At 46.6% G+C, this 15,669-nt stretch overlaps 1 protein-coding gene across 4 annotated transcripts in view; it reads left to right on the forward strand.

Annotated features, from left to right (window-relative positions):
* The first annotated feature begins 2,476 nt into the window (after nucleotides 1–2,476).
* Nucleotides 2,477–15,669, forward strand: part of EIF4H (eukaryotic translation initiation factor 4H) — a 15,630-nt gene continuing 2,437 nt past the window's right edge. Inside the window, exons 1-6 of one of the 4 annotated variants that reach the window (XR_001000522.1) lie at nucleotides 2,477–2,812; nucleotides 5,303–5,367; nucleotides 5,452–5,548; nucleotides 10,495–10,632; nucleotides 10,932–11,320; nucleotides 11,579–11,585. Coding sequence is in view for 2 of the 4 variants with exons in the window: in XM_011930688.1 (XP_011786078.1) it covers nucleotides 2,497–2,812; nucleotides 5,303–5,367; nucleotides 5,452–5,548; nucleotides 5,889–5,948; nucleotides 10,495–10,632; nucleotides 10,932–11,071 (816 nt within the window). In the remaining 2 variants the exon portion in view is untranslated. Of the gene's footprint in view, nucleotides 2,813–5,302; nucleotides 5,368–5,451; nucleotides 5,549–5,888; nucleotides 5,949–10,494; nucleotides 10,633–10,931; nucleotides 12,897–14,527; nucleotides 14,540–15,669 lie in introns of those variants that run through there. The other 3 variants (XR_001000525.1, XM_011930688.1, XM_011930694.1) reach the window with 3 other exon arrangements.

The following is a 15,669-nucleotide window of genomic DNA, read 5'->3' on the forward strand; positions in this document are numbered from 1 at the left end:
ATCCAGTGCTAAATAGTATCTTATTGAAAATATTTTAGGATTTATAGTTTTGGAGATACCAGCGATAAAGTACTATTGGGAAGGTTATTGAAATGCAAAATAAGTCACATTTGCTAGACCCGGAAAGATGGGAGAAGTGGGCAGGTAGGATGCAATTCACTTACAAACCTGTTTTCTGGTGGTCTTAGAACAGAACGTGGAACTTCCTGTTGGAAAGTACCAGAATTGTGAATTTGGAAACTTAAACTTTTTTTTTTACCATCTAAGAATCATCACAGCTTGGTTGACCCTTCTACTTTAGAAACATGCTTTATTGAATAGTGCTTGTCTGCAAGACACCTGGAAGTTCTTCAGGAAAAAGTGGAATTTCCGTTGTGTTTCTAGCAGTATGTAGATGAAAGACCCGGTTGCCCTCTGAGATGCGTATTAATATTTCCCCTGCAAAGAGGGTGACTTTGAGCAGGTCTTTGGTTGTTGTGAAGGATCTCGTTTATTCGAACGCATTTCCCGTTTAGGAAAAAAAAACTGCAGCTGGCTGCCAGCACAGTATCCTTGGAGCAGACAGGAAATGGGTTAAATGTCTGTTTCAAAAAAAAATCACCCCCTTAATTTTTTTTTTCCTCCTGAGTTTTCCAAATGTTTTATTTTCAAAATTTTCAAGTCTACAATAAGGTTGAAATAATAGTACAATTAGATGATGCTGGTGAATGCAGAAGTGACTATTCTGCCCTGTTTGCGAAATCCTTGCTGTATACCTGCACACATGCCCTTTATGCTGACCTGCTTGAAAACAAATGTTGGCTGTCTTGGCTTTTCACTCCTAACCACTTTGAGTCTCTCCTGGGGCATTCCCATGGCAATATCATTTTGATATAATCATCTAGTTATACTATATTCTGATTTCTTTCTTTCTTTCTTTCCTTTCTTCTTTCTTTTCTTTCCTTCCTTTCCTTTTCTTTCTTTTCTTTTCTTTCTTTTTGAGATGGAGTTTCGCTGTTGTTGCCCAGGCTGGAGTGCAGTGGCGCGATTTTGGCTCACCGCAACCTCCACCTCTCGGGTTCAAGCGATTCTCCTGCCTCAGTCTCCCAAGTAACTGGGATTACAGGCATGCGCCACCACACGTAGCTAATTTTGTATTTTCAGTAGAGACGGGGTTTTACCATGTTAGGCTGATCTTGAACTCTTGACCTCAAGTAATCCACCTCAGCCTCCCAAAGTGCTGTGTTAGGATTAACTCAATTTTACAAATAAAATAAAGCTTAGAGAAGTTGAATAACTTCTCAAGGTCATATGCTAGTACGTGACAGAGGCTGGATTTAAACCAGTACCTATGCAGAGTAAACGACGCTTGATACAGCTGAGGAGACGACATTGAGGTTGAAATGGATTGGTAATGCACGCCATGTATTTGAGGACCCTGTGAAGTATTGCATGAGAGTGTTATGTACGTCAGTACTTGCTGTGTAACATCTAAAATTTTTATTAGGACATTCTTATGCCCATAATCAGGCAATAAGGAGAAATAAATAAATAAATAAATAAATTTATTTATTTGAGACGGAGTCTCACTCTGTCGCCCGAGCTGAAGTGCAGTGACGTGATCTTGGCTCACTGTAAGCCCCACGTCCCAGGTTCAAGCTATAGGAGAGATAATTATATTATGTGTGAATGTGTTAAGCAACTTCAGTAATCCTTCATCTCAGTACAACATTACTTCTAGATGGTCCATTTCTGTATTTCTTAGCACCACGGTGTGTGAAGGAGGGTATTTGCTTAGGTTTTAGGACACAAATACTGCAGATACAGATTCTGAGTGACTAGGAGAGAAGCGGTTGTCTTAGGAAGGTGTGTTATGTTTGGGTAGGGCACGGTGGCTCACATCTGTAATCTCAGCACTTTGGGAGGCTGAGGCAGGCAGATCACCTGAGGTCGGGAGTTTGAGACCAGCCTGGCCAACATGGTGAAACCCCGTCTCTACTAAAAATACACAAATTAGCCAGGTGTGGTGGCACATGCCTGTAATCTCAGCTATTCAGGAGGCTGAGACAGAATCTCTTGAACCCGGGAAGCAGAGGTTGCAGTGAGCCGAGATAACTGCAGCCTGGGCAACAGAGTGACAGTCTATCTCAAAAAAATTTTCTTTTCCTTTTTTTTTTCTTTCTCTGGCCATTCTCTATAACATAGTCTTTTTTTTTTTTTTTTTAATTTGAGACGGAGTCTCACTCTGTTGCCAGGCTGGAGTACAGTGGGATGATTTCGGCTCACTGCAACTGCCACCTCCCCGGTTCAAGCGATTCTCTTGCTTCCGCCTCCTTAGTAGCTGGGACTACAGGCGTGCACCACCATGCCCAGCTAATTTTTGTATTTTAGTAGAGACACGGTTTCACCATGTTGGCCAGGATGGTCTTGATCTCCTGACCTTGGGATCCGCCTGCCTCAGCCTCCCAAACTGCTGGGATTACAGGCGTAGCCCCCGCGCCCAGCTGTAACAGTCTTATGGTGCATTCGAGCGGAGTGCCTCACCTGGGGCGTTGCGTTGGTGGCGTAGCTCAGCGGAAGACCACTTTACTTGTTTTGCTTGTTCCATGCTGGGCACACTTGAATCTGTTTGTCTCCCCTCATAGGTCCCGCGGCAGTGCTGGTGGCCATGGTTCCCGTAGCCAGAAGGAGTTGCCCACAGAGCCCCCATACACAGCCTACGTAGGAAATCTACCTTTTAATACCGTTCAGGGCGACATAGATGCTATCTTTAAGGATCTCAGCATAAGGAGTATACGGCTAGTCAGAGACAAAGACACAGATAAATTTAAAGGTGAGTTTGGAGGATTCTTACTGCATATTACTGTAAGGGGTGGGGGAGGATGGGAAGGGGTTCTAAATAAAAATAGATTTGTGAGCCAGAGGCTCCAATCAGGAAAGTATTTTAAGCATTTGCCTGGTCTACGTAGTTGAAAGAAACATAACTCTTCAACTCATAGCTCTTCAGTTCACTTAGGGGAAAATGTTTTGTACACAGTGTAGTTCGTAGAAATACATGGCGTATGCCCAGGTTTGTGAGCCTGACCTCTACAGCAGTCCTGTCTGCCAGTAAAGGAGATCCCCAAGAGAGAGAGGAATAGCACTGAGGACTCTTAGGCACATTTCTCCTGGAATGACTCGTAGATTTTTCTTGGTAGTTATCCTGTCATCCAGTTGTCATAAAACCCAGAAGAAAAGAAGCCAGCGCTGTCAGTGTGCATTTGTAAATTTGGGGAGAGTGCTTGGGAGGACTGGCTGAGATTTCAGATGTGGTGTCTATAGGTTGTGTGTCTGTAGGGTGTGGGAGCAAAGAGCAGGAAGAAGGGATCCGTGCAGCAGTCTCCTGCCTGCAGGGCTTCCTGAAGGAAGTGTGCCTGCTTTGTAAGTGCACAATGCTAGATCCCAGGATGTTTGGCCCGCATAATCCACCCAAAAGCACATCTGTGACAAGGTAACTTATGGCCAGGAGCTATGCCAGCAGTTGAGAAGGCCTTGCTGACCTGGGTGGTTTTGTGTGTTGGCATTCTTAATCTTTTTGACTTGAGAATCTGAAGCCACATGTAGTGTGTAATCAAACAGTGAAAGCAAATATGTTAGTTACATTTGTGAAAGTAAGCTCCACCAGTTTGCTTGCTAGCAAGCATTAGGAATTAAACTTTGGGTAGGAGTGTGTGGGTGAGCCTAGCCTTTGGGCTGGTTCAGTCGCCGCAGGCTTTGGAGTTTGGCTCATAGAGGACCATCTTCACTTGAGCAGCTCTAGAAGATGAGGTTCATGATAGGGCGTCTGTTGCCTCTGTGAAGTCGGGGATAGTTTTCTCCATTATTCTCAATACTGAATCCACTTAGGGAGGAAAGCTGGGGGGACATCCCTCCAGCCAAGGCAGTATGTTTTTTCTTTGTTTGTTTGTTTGTTTGAGATGGAGTTTTGCACTTGTTGCCCAGGCTGGAGTGCAATGGCGCAATCTTGGCTCACCGCAACCTCCGCCTCCCAGGTTCAAGAGATTCTCCTGCCTCCGCCTCCCTAGTAGCTGGGATTGTAGGCATGTGCCAGCACGCCCGGCTAATTTTGTATTTTTTTTTTTTTTGAAACAGAAAAAAAGGCTGGAGTGCAGTGGCCGGATCTCAGCTCACTGCAAGCTCCACCTCCTGGGTTTACGCCATTCTCCTGCCTCAGCCTCCCAAGTAGCTGGGACTACAGGCGCCCGCCACCTCGCCCAGCTAGTTTTTTTTAAATTTTTTAGTAGAGACGGGGTTTCACCATGTTAGCCAGGATGGTCTCAATCTCCTGACCTCGTGATCCGCCCGTCTCAGCCTCCCAGAGTGCTGGGATTACAGGCTTGAGCCACCGCGCCCGGCCTAATTTTGTATTTTTAATACAGACGGGGTTTCTCCATGTTCGTCAGGCAGGTCTCGAACTCCCGACCTCAGGTGATCTGCCCGCCTCGGCCTCCCAAAGTGCGGGAATTACAGGCATGAGCCACCGTGCCCGGCCTCCAAGGCAGTATGTTGTTCACATACAGTTGGTAAACGGGAAGTTTGGACTCAGGCCTTCAAAGCACTTGCGGTCTAGTGGGCTTCAAAGGTGAAGTGTGATTATTAAGTTATTATACAGGGCAAGGATGCTGGGGGAGAGGGCATACAGCATGCAGTGCCAGCATCTGGGGAGTAATGAACTGAATTTAGACTGCAGACAGCAAGGAAGGGGCAATGTCAGACCCCTGGCATCAGGGACACAGGTTGTCAGTAATATGTACTTGGACCCAGGCCATCTTTTAATTAACATTCAGAGAAGAATGCCCTGGTTGCCAAGGATATGTTTTCAGCCTTGTGAAGCAAATTTGATATCAACTACCTGAGTAGTAAGTTAAATCGGCACTTTAAGCCTCTTTCTTCAAAGCATTTTAGGTACCAAATTTGAAATCTGAAATCTCATCCTCACTTAGATTAAATAGTCATTCAGGAGTCAGAAGAGCTCTGCAGATGGCCTGAGAAAGGTTTGAATATTATGGTTAAAATATTCAAGAAGAAAGCTTTCTAGAAATGCAGCTGCTATTTCAGTGCATGTTCAGTTAGCATTTTCTGACTGATAGAATAGAATTGAGAGGGAGGAATGCCAGTCAGGTTCTATCTGCTGATAGTAAAGTGTGCTTCTTCAGGCTCTCCTAGTCTGCCAGCATCTAAACAACAGATTGGTAGTTGTGATGTGGAGAAATAGTATGAATAGGATCTTCCCACATCTTTAACCCAGAATTACTTGAGGAAATCGGGGTTTTTTCTTTTCCAGGATTCTGCTATGTAGAATTCGATGAAGTGGATTCCCTTAAGGAAGCCTTGACATACGATGGTGCAGTAAGTATCCTCAGGTTTTCTCTGTCAGAACAGTTGAGATTCTCTTCTTTGCCAATACTTACACTCTTTTCCCCTTATCATTAGCTGTTGGGCGATCGGTCACTTCGTGTGGACATTGCAGAAGGCAGAAAACAAGACAAAGGTGGCTTTGGATTCAGAAAAGGTGGACCAGATGATAGAGGTGATTGGTTCTTCTAAGCTGAACATAAAGACTTACAGTATGCCTACCAATTCCAGCTCATGAACGTTCCTAGTAGAACTCGATTATCTCATAGGTGTGATAGGTTCTTGTGAGCTCTTAAAAGTTTGTGTAAAATCCTAGAAAGAACGGCTGATGCTTCTGCAAGCCTGGTTTTTCTTTTGTTTTGGTTTGGTTTTTTTCTGTTGGAAGCAAAAACTCTTAAAATGATTTCACTGAACCTTCCACCACGTGAGTTGTATGTCTTCCAAATGAATTTTTCCATGTTTGCACAGCAAGGTAATGACACGACCTCAACTTTATGTTTTTTGTGTATCCTCAGGAATGGGTAGCTCTCGAGAATCTAGAGGTGGATGGGATTCCCGGGATGACTTCAATTCTGGTATCAGTATTTAAAGCATCACCACTTAATTTTTCCTAGGGGCCTTGCTGCTGTCTGTTTCTTGTGAGTAGTTCGCCTGGCCGGACTACTTATTTAGTTGCTTTAACAAATAACTCTCCTGCAAGGTGCCCAGGCATGCAAGTAAGCCTCTGTTAGAGCCTGTGGGGTCAGGACTTGAAGGCTCCACACTGTGGGCAGGTGAGCCCCACGCACATTGTGTGGTCACCTTTGTTAGCCTGCAGCTCCTGGGTCCTTGATCTCACTCAGCAGTCTTTCTCAGACTCTAGCCCGGGGAAACTCCTCGGTGGTTTTGTGTGTGGCACCAAGAGAAGTACTGTTCCTTCTAGAAAACATAGGATAGAGGTTTGGGCTCTTACATGGTAAAAGGTCGTGCTGATGGCCTATTTTTTTCTTGGAGGATTGTGGGGAGGTCCAGTCCCTTCATGGTGGACATGATCCACGTCGCCGTTCTCTCTCTTAGCCAACCCGGGCAGACCAGCTGGTGTAGCACAAAGCATCAGTCCGCGCGCCAGGCGTCTGCTCTGCAGGGTGATTTTCAGCATTTTTTTCATCTCTGTTTTCTGTTTTTTAATTACAAAAGGATAAATGTTTTTTGTACATACATGATAAAAACTTCAGTCGTAACGCAGAAAGGTAGGAAAAGAGAAACAAATTTGTTTTCTTTCCCACAAATTTGGGATGTGCTCGCATACTGTGCTGTATAGAAGGTCAGCACCGTCCCCCAATCAGAACAAAACTGGTGTAAAGTAATGGGTAAGTATGGGGGGGACTGGTGCACGTTGTCTTGTGAGTCTGAGATTTTTAAAAACTCAGCTTTGGCTAAACAGGTGACTATCTGTTGAATAATATAGTTCTTAAAAGTCCTGTAGCCAGTCAGAAATGAGCTTATTCATAAAAGTGCAGTATGGTGGAGTCAGTCTGTAGTTTTATGTATAAGCTGGTCTCTGATTGAAACGTGCAGCAGCTGTCTTCTCAGAACCAACCAGCAGCTCCGGGCACGGCCTTTCCCCTGCCACTTTGGTATTTGCAGGTACTATAGACGTTGCCCACATCCTAATGTCTTTCTACCCTTGGCTTAGCCTGGCCACTGGCGCCCAAGCAGAGACACAGTGAACACGGCCATGGCCTTTGCTGCCACCAGTTCCAGTGGGAACTGCAATGTTTTGGTGACACCTCAAACCTGATGTGGGCTCACTCGATGGAGTAATGGCTCATTTGATACTTTATACGTTACTTGTGAGAGTAGATCTTCTTTACTTTTTAATAGGATGGTACTGTTTTTTTTAGTGAAATGTGCTCATTGTAAAAAACAAAATAGAGCAACAGAAAAGTACAAAGAAAGCAAAAACATTTCACCATCAGAAATAGCCAGTGTTAATCTAAGCTTTGTAAAGAAAACTCCGAAGATTCTCATGATTATTTTGCTTCCTAGAAACCCACCAACAGATTTGATGAGAGATCCTTGTTCATGGCAGACCTCTCCTCTCCTGCCTAATTTCCCACTGCTTAGTTCCTAGGAGATTTTGAAATGAGACTTTTACTTGGTGTTAATGCACACCGATACTTGTCTCTGCTGGGCTCTTGTGCACCATCACGCACCTGGACACACAAGTAGCAGTTGTGTTTATCTGCTTCACCGGCGTGGTGTGAGCTGATTTGTTTCATGCTGGACATTGGTGGTCGAAATCATTTAATCTCATAGTAAAGGGTGTAAACTTTGTACTCACGTGGAAGGGTACACTTCACAGTTTAGTTTGGGGGAAACGTGAAGTTAAATGTTGGAGTACTGACTAGGCTTGTTCACTGAACTGTGTAATGTGGTGGGTAAAAGACTGTAAAGGACCTTATACTCGACTATATGCCTCCCAGTGTATTTCCCCTAAAGCGGTGCTCCTATTGGTCTACATCTGTTTAGACTTGTTTTCATTACTTGGTTTGTTAAAATTGATATTATTTAACTCAGTCTCTGAACTGGGTGTGAGATCCCTTGATTGGTTTCCAAAACCCTTGCCACCTTTAAAGAATAGAAATCAGGCCGGGCGCGGTGGCTTAAGCCTGTAATCCCAGCACTTTGGGAGGCCGAGACGGGCGGATCACAAGGTCAGGAGATCGAGACCATCCTGGCTAACACGGTGAAACCGCGTCTCTACTAAAATACAAAAAACTAGCTGGGTGTGTTGGCGGGAGCCTGTAGTCCCAGCTACTCGGGAGGCTGAGGCAGGGGAGGCGGAGCTTGCAGTGAGCTGAGATCTGGCCACTGCACTCCAGCCTGGGCGACAGAGCGAGACTCGGTCTCAAAAAAAAAAAAAAGAATAGAAATCAGCCCCACCAGGGAGGGTGATGCAGTCGGCGCTTGCTCGTCCTTGGAGGTGGTTCTGTGGAGTTGCTAGAACACTGAATGAGGCACTTGTGGCACTGCTCTTGTGCACCTCGGAGCACATTTTCGTCAGCTGATCATACCTAACATTGCTTTATATGACTTTTTTTTTTTTTTTTTTTTGAGACCGAGTCTCACTCTGTTGCCCAGGCTGGAGTGCAGTGGCGCGATTTCGGTTCACTGCAAGCTCCGCCTCCCGGGTTCAAGCGATTCTCCTGCCTCAGCCTCCCAAGTAGTTGGAATTACAGGCACCCACCACCAAGCCCAGCTAATTTTTATATTTTAAATAGAAACGGGGTCTCTCCATGTTGGTCAGGCTGGTCTCAAACTCCTGACCTCAGGTGATCCGCCCACCTTGGCCTCCCAAAGTGCTGGGATTACAGACATGAGCCACCGCGCCCGGCCTGCGTGACCTTCATTTTAAAGACGCCTCATTTAATGTTAGTGTTGATTTATTTAGTAGTATTAACATTGAACTCAGGGCCAGCTATAGTAAATAGTCTGTGATGCCATCATTTCAGCCTGTTAGAAAGTTTGTCCCACGCCGGTTTTGTCTGTAAGACACCTCACAGCCAGCCTGCACTTAGGAACAGCAGACGGCACTTCACACTGCACCTGGGGCCACTTTAGACAGCGATGTCACCGGAAAAAACCCAACACTCATCGTGAAAAGACTTGACAGTTAAGAACTGAAACAAGCAGAGCGTTGTCTTTTTCTGCCTCAGCTGGGATCGTCGCATCTGTGCAGGTCCAGGACTGATTGCAGAAATGCCGCTGGTATCCAGCTTGGGATTAAACATGAATTTTAGCAACTGGGTGGATTTGCAAATATGGAATCTGTGGATAATGAGGATGACTGTGTAGTGCATACCGTGGGCTCTGAGGGTTCTTCTCAAAGACGAGCTCCCTGAAAGCTTGGAGCCTTGGCACCACACTTGCAGAGTAGCAGTGGCCACCCGAGTGTGCAGCCAACAGCAGCAAGCTCATTTGTTTAATTACGTTTTAACTTCTTTTTGCCAGTTTTTTTTTTTTTCCCTTGAGACAGAGTCTCACTTCATCACCCAGGCTGGAGTGTAATGGCGCGATCTTGGCTCACTGCACCTTCCACCTTCTGGGTTCGAGTGATTCTCCCGCCTCAGCCTCCTGAGTAGCTGGAACCCCAGGCATGCACCACCATGCCCAGCTAATTTTTGTGTTTTTGTAGAGACTGAGTCTCACTGTGTTGCCGAGTCTGGTCCTGAACTCCTGTACTCAAGTGATCCTCCCACTCGGGCTCCCAAAGTGCTGAGATTACAGTCGTGAACCGCTCTTTTTACTAAATGTTAACCTCAGTAGTTATACAGTTAAAGTTTAGGTTTCACTTAAGTACAAGCCTAAAGGCCCCTTAAGACCATTGAGAAAATACTCTTTGCTCCTACACACCAGTGAGAATTCCAGCATTTCTAAATGAGATGCAGTTTACTTCTGCCAAGAGCCCACTTAGCAGGCACACAAATGAATGGGGAAAGAACGCTTTGCCCCAAGGAGGCGCCGGTGGGGGTGAGGCCCTGTGCTCTCTGCTCATGCCCTCTGTAGGGCATGGCCAATTTTGGGGATAACTGCTTTGTTTACCACACAGGTGCTTTGCTTGTAGAATGACCCACACCTGAAATGCAGCCAAAACAGGAAAATTGGGACTTTGTATTTTTATTTTGTCTTCATATAGCTTTTTCTTGTGATTTTTGTGTTCTAAGTTGTAAATACTTCTAAATTTCAGGTTTATCTTTTAAAATAACTGTATAGATTTATATTAGAAAATAGGATTCAACCTGCTTTGAGGCTTTCTTGTTTTACTTTAAGCCATATTAAAATACAGTTTCGTGGTATTAATATTTTTCTACTTTTCCTGCCAGCTGAACATGTAAACAGCTCATTTGTTTGCTCTCCTAAGATCCTGATTCCTTTTTCTTTGGGAAGTCTGTTAGCACTGCCAGTACTCCACATTGGCATTTGGACCCATTTTTAACACACTTTATTTTGGAGATACTTCAGATACTGGGCAAACTAAAGAATTTAAAATTAAACTCAAACAATTCCCAGAACGTTATTCTATAAGCAGCTTGGAGACGATAGTTTGAAAAGTATTTCAATGTCCTGTTTCTTCCTCAGGCTTCAGGGATGACTTCTTAGGGGGCAGGGGAGGTAGTCGCCCAGGTGACCGGCGAACAGGCCCCCCCATGGGCAGCCGCTTCAGAGATGGCCCTCCCCTCCGCGGATCCAACATGGATTTCAGAGAACCCACAGAAGGTACGGGCTTGTGTGTCAGTGGAGGGCATCTTGTCCTGATGGGATCATCAGGTTCACACCCCATGGGGCCTTGGCATTCCTGTGGCACACACTCCATGTTCACAGAGTTGTCGGCATAGATCCCCGCGTTCTCCAGAATAGCAAGTTCACTTTGGTCATTAGAGCGTCTGCTGATGGGGTAGCAGGCCAGGTGAATTTTAGAAAGTGGGCTGGGTTGCTGACAGCAACATCAGCGTGGTCGTTTTGCTGGATGTGGAATGGGATCCACACTCTGACGGACTCTGCTTTTTCTCCTCCAGAGGAAAGAGCACAGAGACCACGACTCCAGCTTAAACCTCGAACAGTCGCGACGCCCCTCAATCAAGTAGCCAATCCCAACTCTGCTATCTTCGGGGGTGCCAGACCTAGAGAGGAAGTCGTTCAAAAGGAGCAAGAATGAGCCTGCGGCTGGGAGGGAATGGGGCGTGGGGGGTTAGAGCAGGACCACAGCCTGGTGAGTCCCCGGGCAGCCGTCCTGCAGCCGCCACTCCTGCACCTGCCATTGGCCTCCTCACAGCAGAAACACAGCTTGTGAGTGCATGTCAGCTGTTAACAAGTGGTTTTTAGTACATTCTGGGCTTTGCTGTATCTATCTAGTGCCTGTTTGTGCGTTTTTTTCTTTCTTCCGCTGCTTCCCCATTTTCCTTCTGTCCTTTTCCTCCTGCTCCTTGTTTTTCCAGCAGCACATGGGGTTCCTTGGAGGAGTGGAGGTGGCCGCCGTCGGGGGGGCGTTTGGGCTGCGGTGCTGCGTCATTTTTCTCCTTTGCTTTCTCGTTTTACTTTAGACAGTGGCCCAACTCCAGGCGTTTCCTTTCATTTCCTCAGTGCTTCTCTTCTCACCTGCATGTTGAGTTCTGTATTGCTGGGGCTTCCAACAAAAACCAGAGTCACTGACAGGGAACGGCAGGGACCTTGTTGGTATCTGGCTGTGATGAATATAGAGAATCGGAGGCACCTTGTTTTCACAACTAGGATAAAAATATCTGCAAGGTCCTTTCCATTCCTATTTGCAGGGAGTCCTGGCTCCCTGACCCCCTCCCCAGTGAACTGTCCAAGCAGATAGGCTCACACGAGGAACAGTGAGACTGAAAGTGGGGGCCATAGAAGAGTGGTAGGGAGTCCACGGAGAAGATACAGCGAATGCTTGCATGCATTCACACGTGTTTGTTACTGCTCTTTCGAGGCGGTGGTCCAGCTAGTTCACTCCCTTCACCGGGCGCAGTCAAGGCTCCCCTCTCTGGCCGGGTGCAGTGAACGGCCAGCTGGATTCTTTTCTGCTGGGCCAAGGCGCTTTGGGGGTGGAGGGGGTGGTGCTGGCGCTGCGCTGGGCTGACTGCAGCGCTGACGCGGCGTTTCCCCCCATCCCTGTTGCCTGTGTGTTTGTGTTGATCTGTTCCTAGTATAGGCAACACAATGAGATACTGTGCTTCCCACCTCCCCTTCAGTTCAGAGCCAAAATGGGTCTAGAATCTGGCACTTTACTCATTTCCTTTGATTAAATTAAATTGTACTATGCAGAGCTGCCAGGAACCTTCAGATAGCCGTAGAGGACTGCAGCTGTCTAGGTCTGTGGCCATATCTTGGGGACACACTGGATTGTTCCCATGTGCAGGGTTCAGCACTTACCTGGGAGTGCTAGGGGTTAGGCTTTTGAGCTTGAACCTCTGTGTGTGAACAGATGAAAAATCCTTCAGTACCGAAGTCCCAGTCTGTCCTATGGGGAGCAGTTTGGGGGCGGCCGGCAGCAGGAGCCTGGGGAAGAGGCCCTCGCCAGGTGATGGCCGGGCCAGGGTGGCCTGGGGCGCCCAGCGGAGTGTGCTTAGTAGTTGGTCACCAGCTGTCACCCTTGGCTTTTCCTACTGTGTCTTTGTTAAAAGGCCTCAGCAATCCACAGAACTCACTCTCTCCTTCCTTCCACCTGTGCTTCTCTGCTTCCAAGATAAGAACCATTTGTGTAACACCAATACTCAACTTCAGAAAGACATGCATTATGTGGTTGCAATCAACCCCGATGCTTTCAGATGACCTACTTACATCTTCAGTGTGGATAAGATAAAGAACAAAACAAATGCATCTAAACCTCTGGGCAATCCAGTTGACTTTTAAATGTAAGAATGGAATTCCAAACACTTAACACATTCAGCTATATGACAGAAAGTAAATCTATGGATATGGTATTTTGTGAATGATCTTTTAAATAAAAGAAAACCTTACGTAATATTTAATGCTTGCCTTTATTTTTGAGTTCTTTTTAGCTGCTCATGGAATGTAACAATTTTAAATTTGGGAAGCCCTACTGAAATGGAAGAGTCTACTGTAATTTTAATTCTGGGATGAGTGAAGTTATTTTAAAAGCTGGTGATGATTAGAAATAGGATGCCAGTTTTTTCCCCTCACTTGCTAAAAATGTCCTTTTTCCAACCAGGCAGAAACCTTGAAAGTCTGGCTGGTTTTGGTTAGGTAAAGAAACATCATTTTTTTCCCAAGATGGAAGACATCAAGCATTTACACAACATGTGGCTTTCTTTTAACAACTGCTTGTAAACGAGATGTTAGGTGCCCCTCATGGCTAGGAGGGCTGCTGCTTCCTGACAAGCAGATCCTGATTCTGGGGAGGTGCTCCTGTACTTTCGCCATTGGGTAGGGTTAAAATTGACTTAGTAGACAAGAGCTGAGTGGGCAAGGTGCGGGGCGTGGGTGCATGTTTGGCAAAGCCCTGGCTGGCTTTGGAAGGGCCTGGCCAAGGCAGACCTCGCCTACCTTGAGGTAGGAGCATTGTCCAGTAATGCAGGGCCCTGGACCATGACTCAATTTTAGTAAGGTGGGCAGGTGCTGTTCAGGTGGGGTCCTAGAGTAACCCTCCTGCCTCAACTGCTTCCTACCCAAGAAGGAAGTGGTGGTAGAGAGGACTGGTGTTTCAGAGACAGGGTCTCCCTCTGTCACCCAGACAGGAGTGCAGTGGCACAGTCATAGCTCACTGCAGCCTCAACCTCCCCAGCCTCCTGAGTAGCTGGTACTAATACCCCACCAATTTTTTTTTTTTTTTTTTAAGGTGGATTCTCGCTCTGTCGCCCAGGTTGGAGTACAGTGGCCAGATTCAGCTCACTGCAAGCTCCGCCTCCCGGGTTCACAGCATTCTCCTGCCTCAGCCTCCCAAGTAGCTGGGACTACAGGCACCCACCACCACACCTGGCTATTTTTTTGTATTTACTAGTAGAGACGGGGTTTCACCATGTTAGCCAGGATAGTCTCGATCTCCTGACCTTGTGATCCACCCGTCTTGGCCTCCCAAAGTGCTGCGATTACAGGCATGAGCCACCGCGCCCGGCAGCCCCACCAATTTTTTTAAGTTCTTTGTAGAGATGGGGGGGTGTCTTGAACTCTTGGCCTAAGCTTCCTCCTACCATGGCCTCCCAAAGTGCTGGGATTACAGGTGTGAACCACCACTGCTGGCAGAAGAAAGAAGTCTGGGTCTCCTATCGTGATTCATAATGTCTTGTCTCTTCATGGATGTCTTAGCAGGAGCCAGAGTGGGAGGTGTGCACTTGAGCAGGGTGGCAGGATTGTTATCTGGCATCCACTTTTAATTTTTTTTGAGACAGAGTCTCTCTGTCATCCAAGCTGGAGTGCAGTGGCGCGACCTCGGCTCACTGCAGCCTGTGTCTCACAGGTTCAAGTGATCCTCCTGTCTCAGCCTCCCAAGTATTAGGGACTAGAGGCACCCACCGCCATGTCCAGCTAATTTTTGTATAGTAGAGATGGGGTTTCACCGTGTTGACCAGGCTGTTCTCAAAGTCCTAACCTTAAGTGATCCACTCACCTCAGTCTCCCAAAATGGTAGTATTACAAGCGCAAGCCACCATGCCTGGCCCTGACATCTATTTTTAGTTGGTGATTTCTAGGGAATAGCCTGGTTTTCTCAATGAAGGATATTACTTAACAGAGATTAAGTCTAGAACAAGAAGAGCTGAAATGAAGGATATTACTTAACAGAGATTAAGTCTAGAACAAGAAGAGCTGATTAACCTAGAACATGGGTTGACCTCGCCTGTAGGGTGGTGAAACGTCCTAAAACCTGAAGGAAGACTGCCCAGGGAGCAGGTTACTGGGGCCAGGCTCACTGGGCTTCTCTCAAGTCGGACCTTGGCCGCATCTGGATGTTTTAAGATGTATTTTATTTTGTATTCATTTTTCTTTGAGACAGTCATGCTCTGCCACCCAGGCTGGGTGCAGTGGTGTGATCTCAGCTCACTGCAACCTCTACCTCTTGAGCTCAAGTGATCCTCCCACCTCAGCCTCCCTAGCAGTGGGGACTACAGGCACATGCCAGCACGCCCAGCTAATTTTTATATTTTTAGTAGAGATGGGGGTTTCACATGTGGGGGTTTCACATGTTGGCCAGGCTGGTCTCGAATTCCTGACCTCAGGTGATCCATCTGCCTCAGCCTCCCAAAGTGCTGCGATTACAGGCATGAGCCACTGCACCTGGCCCATTTCAATTTGTGTGGAGGTTTCACCATGTTGCCCAGACTGGTCTCAAACTCCTAAGCTCAAGCGATCTTCCTACCTTGGCCTCCCAAAGTGCTAGGATTACAGGCATGAGCTACCACTCCAGGTCAATGCTGAGATGTTTTAAGTCATTTTCTCATTTGTGAAGTTGAAGGACTCATAAACACTTCCAGTCTTGAGTGTTCTGTGCTGGGTGCGGTGGCTCACACCTGTAATCCCAACACTTTGGGAGGCCGAGGTGGGCCAATCACGAGGTCAGGAGATCAAGACCATCCCAGCCAATATGGTGAAACCCTGTCTCTATTAATAATACAAAAATTAACCTGGTGTGGTGGCACGCACCTGTAGTCGCAGCTGCTGGGGAGGCTGAGGCAGGAGAATTGCGTGAACCCAGGAGGCAGAGGTTGCAGAGCCAAGATCGTGCCATTGCACTCCAGCCTGGGTAACAGAGTAAGACGGTGTTTTTTGTTTTTTTTTTTTTTTTTTTTT

This window comes from Colobus angolensis, unplaced genomic scaffold (genome assembly GCF_000951035.1).
Source record: "Colobus angolensis palliatus isolate OR3802 unplaced genomic scaffold, Cang.pa_1.0 Scaffold120, whole genome shotgun sequence".
Taxonomy (NCBI): Eukaryota; Metazoa; Chordata; class Mammalia; order Primates; family Cercopithecidae; genus Colobus; species Colobus angolensis.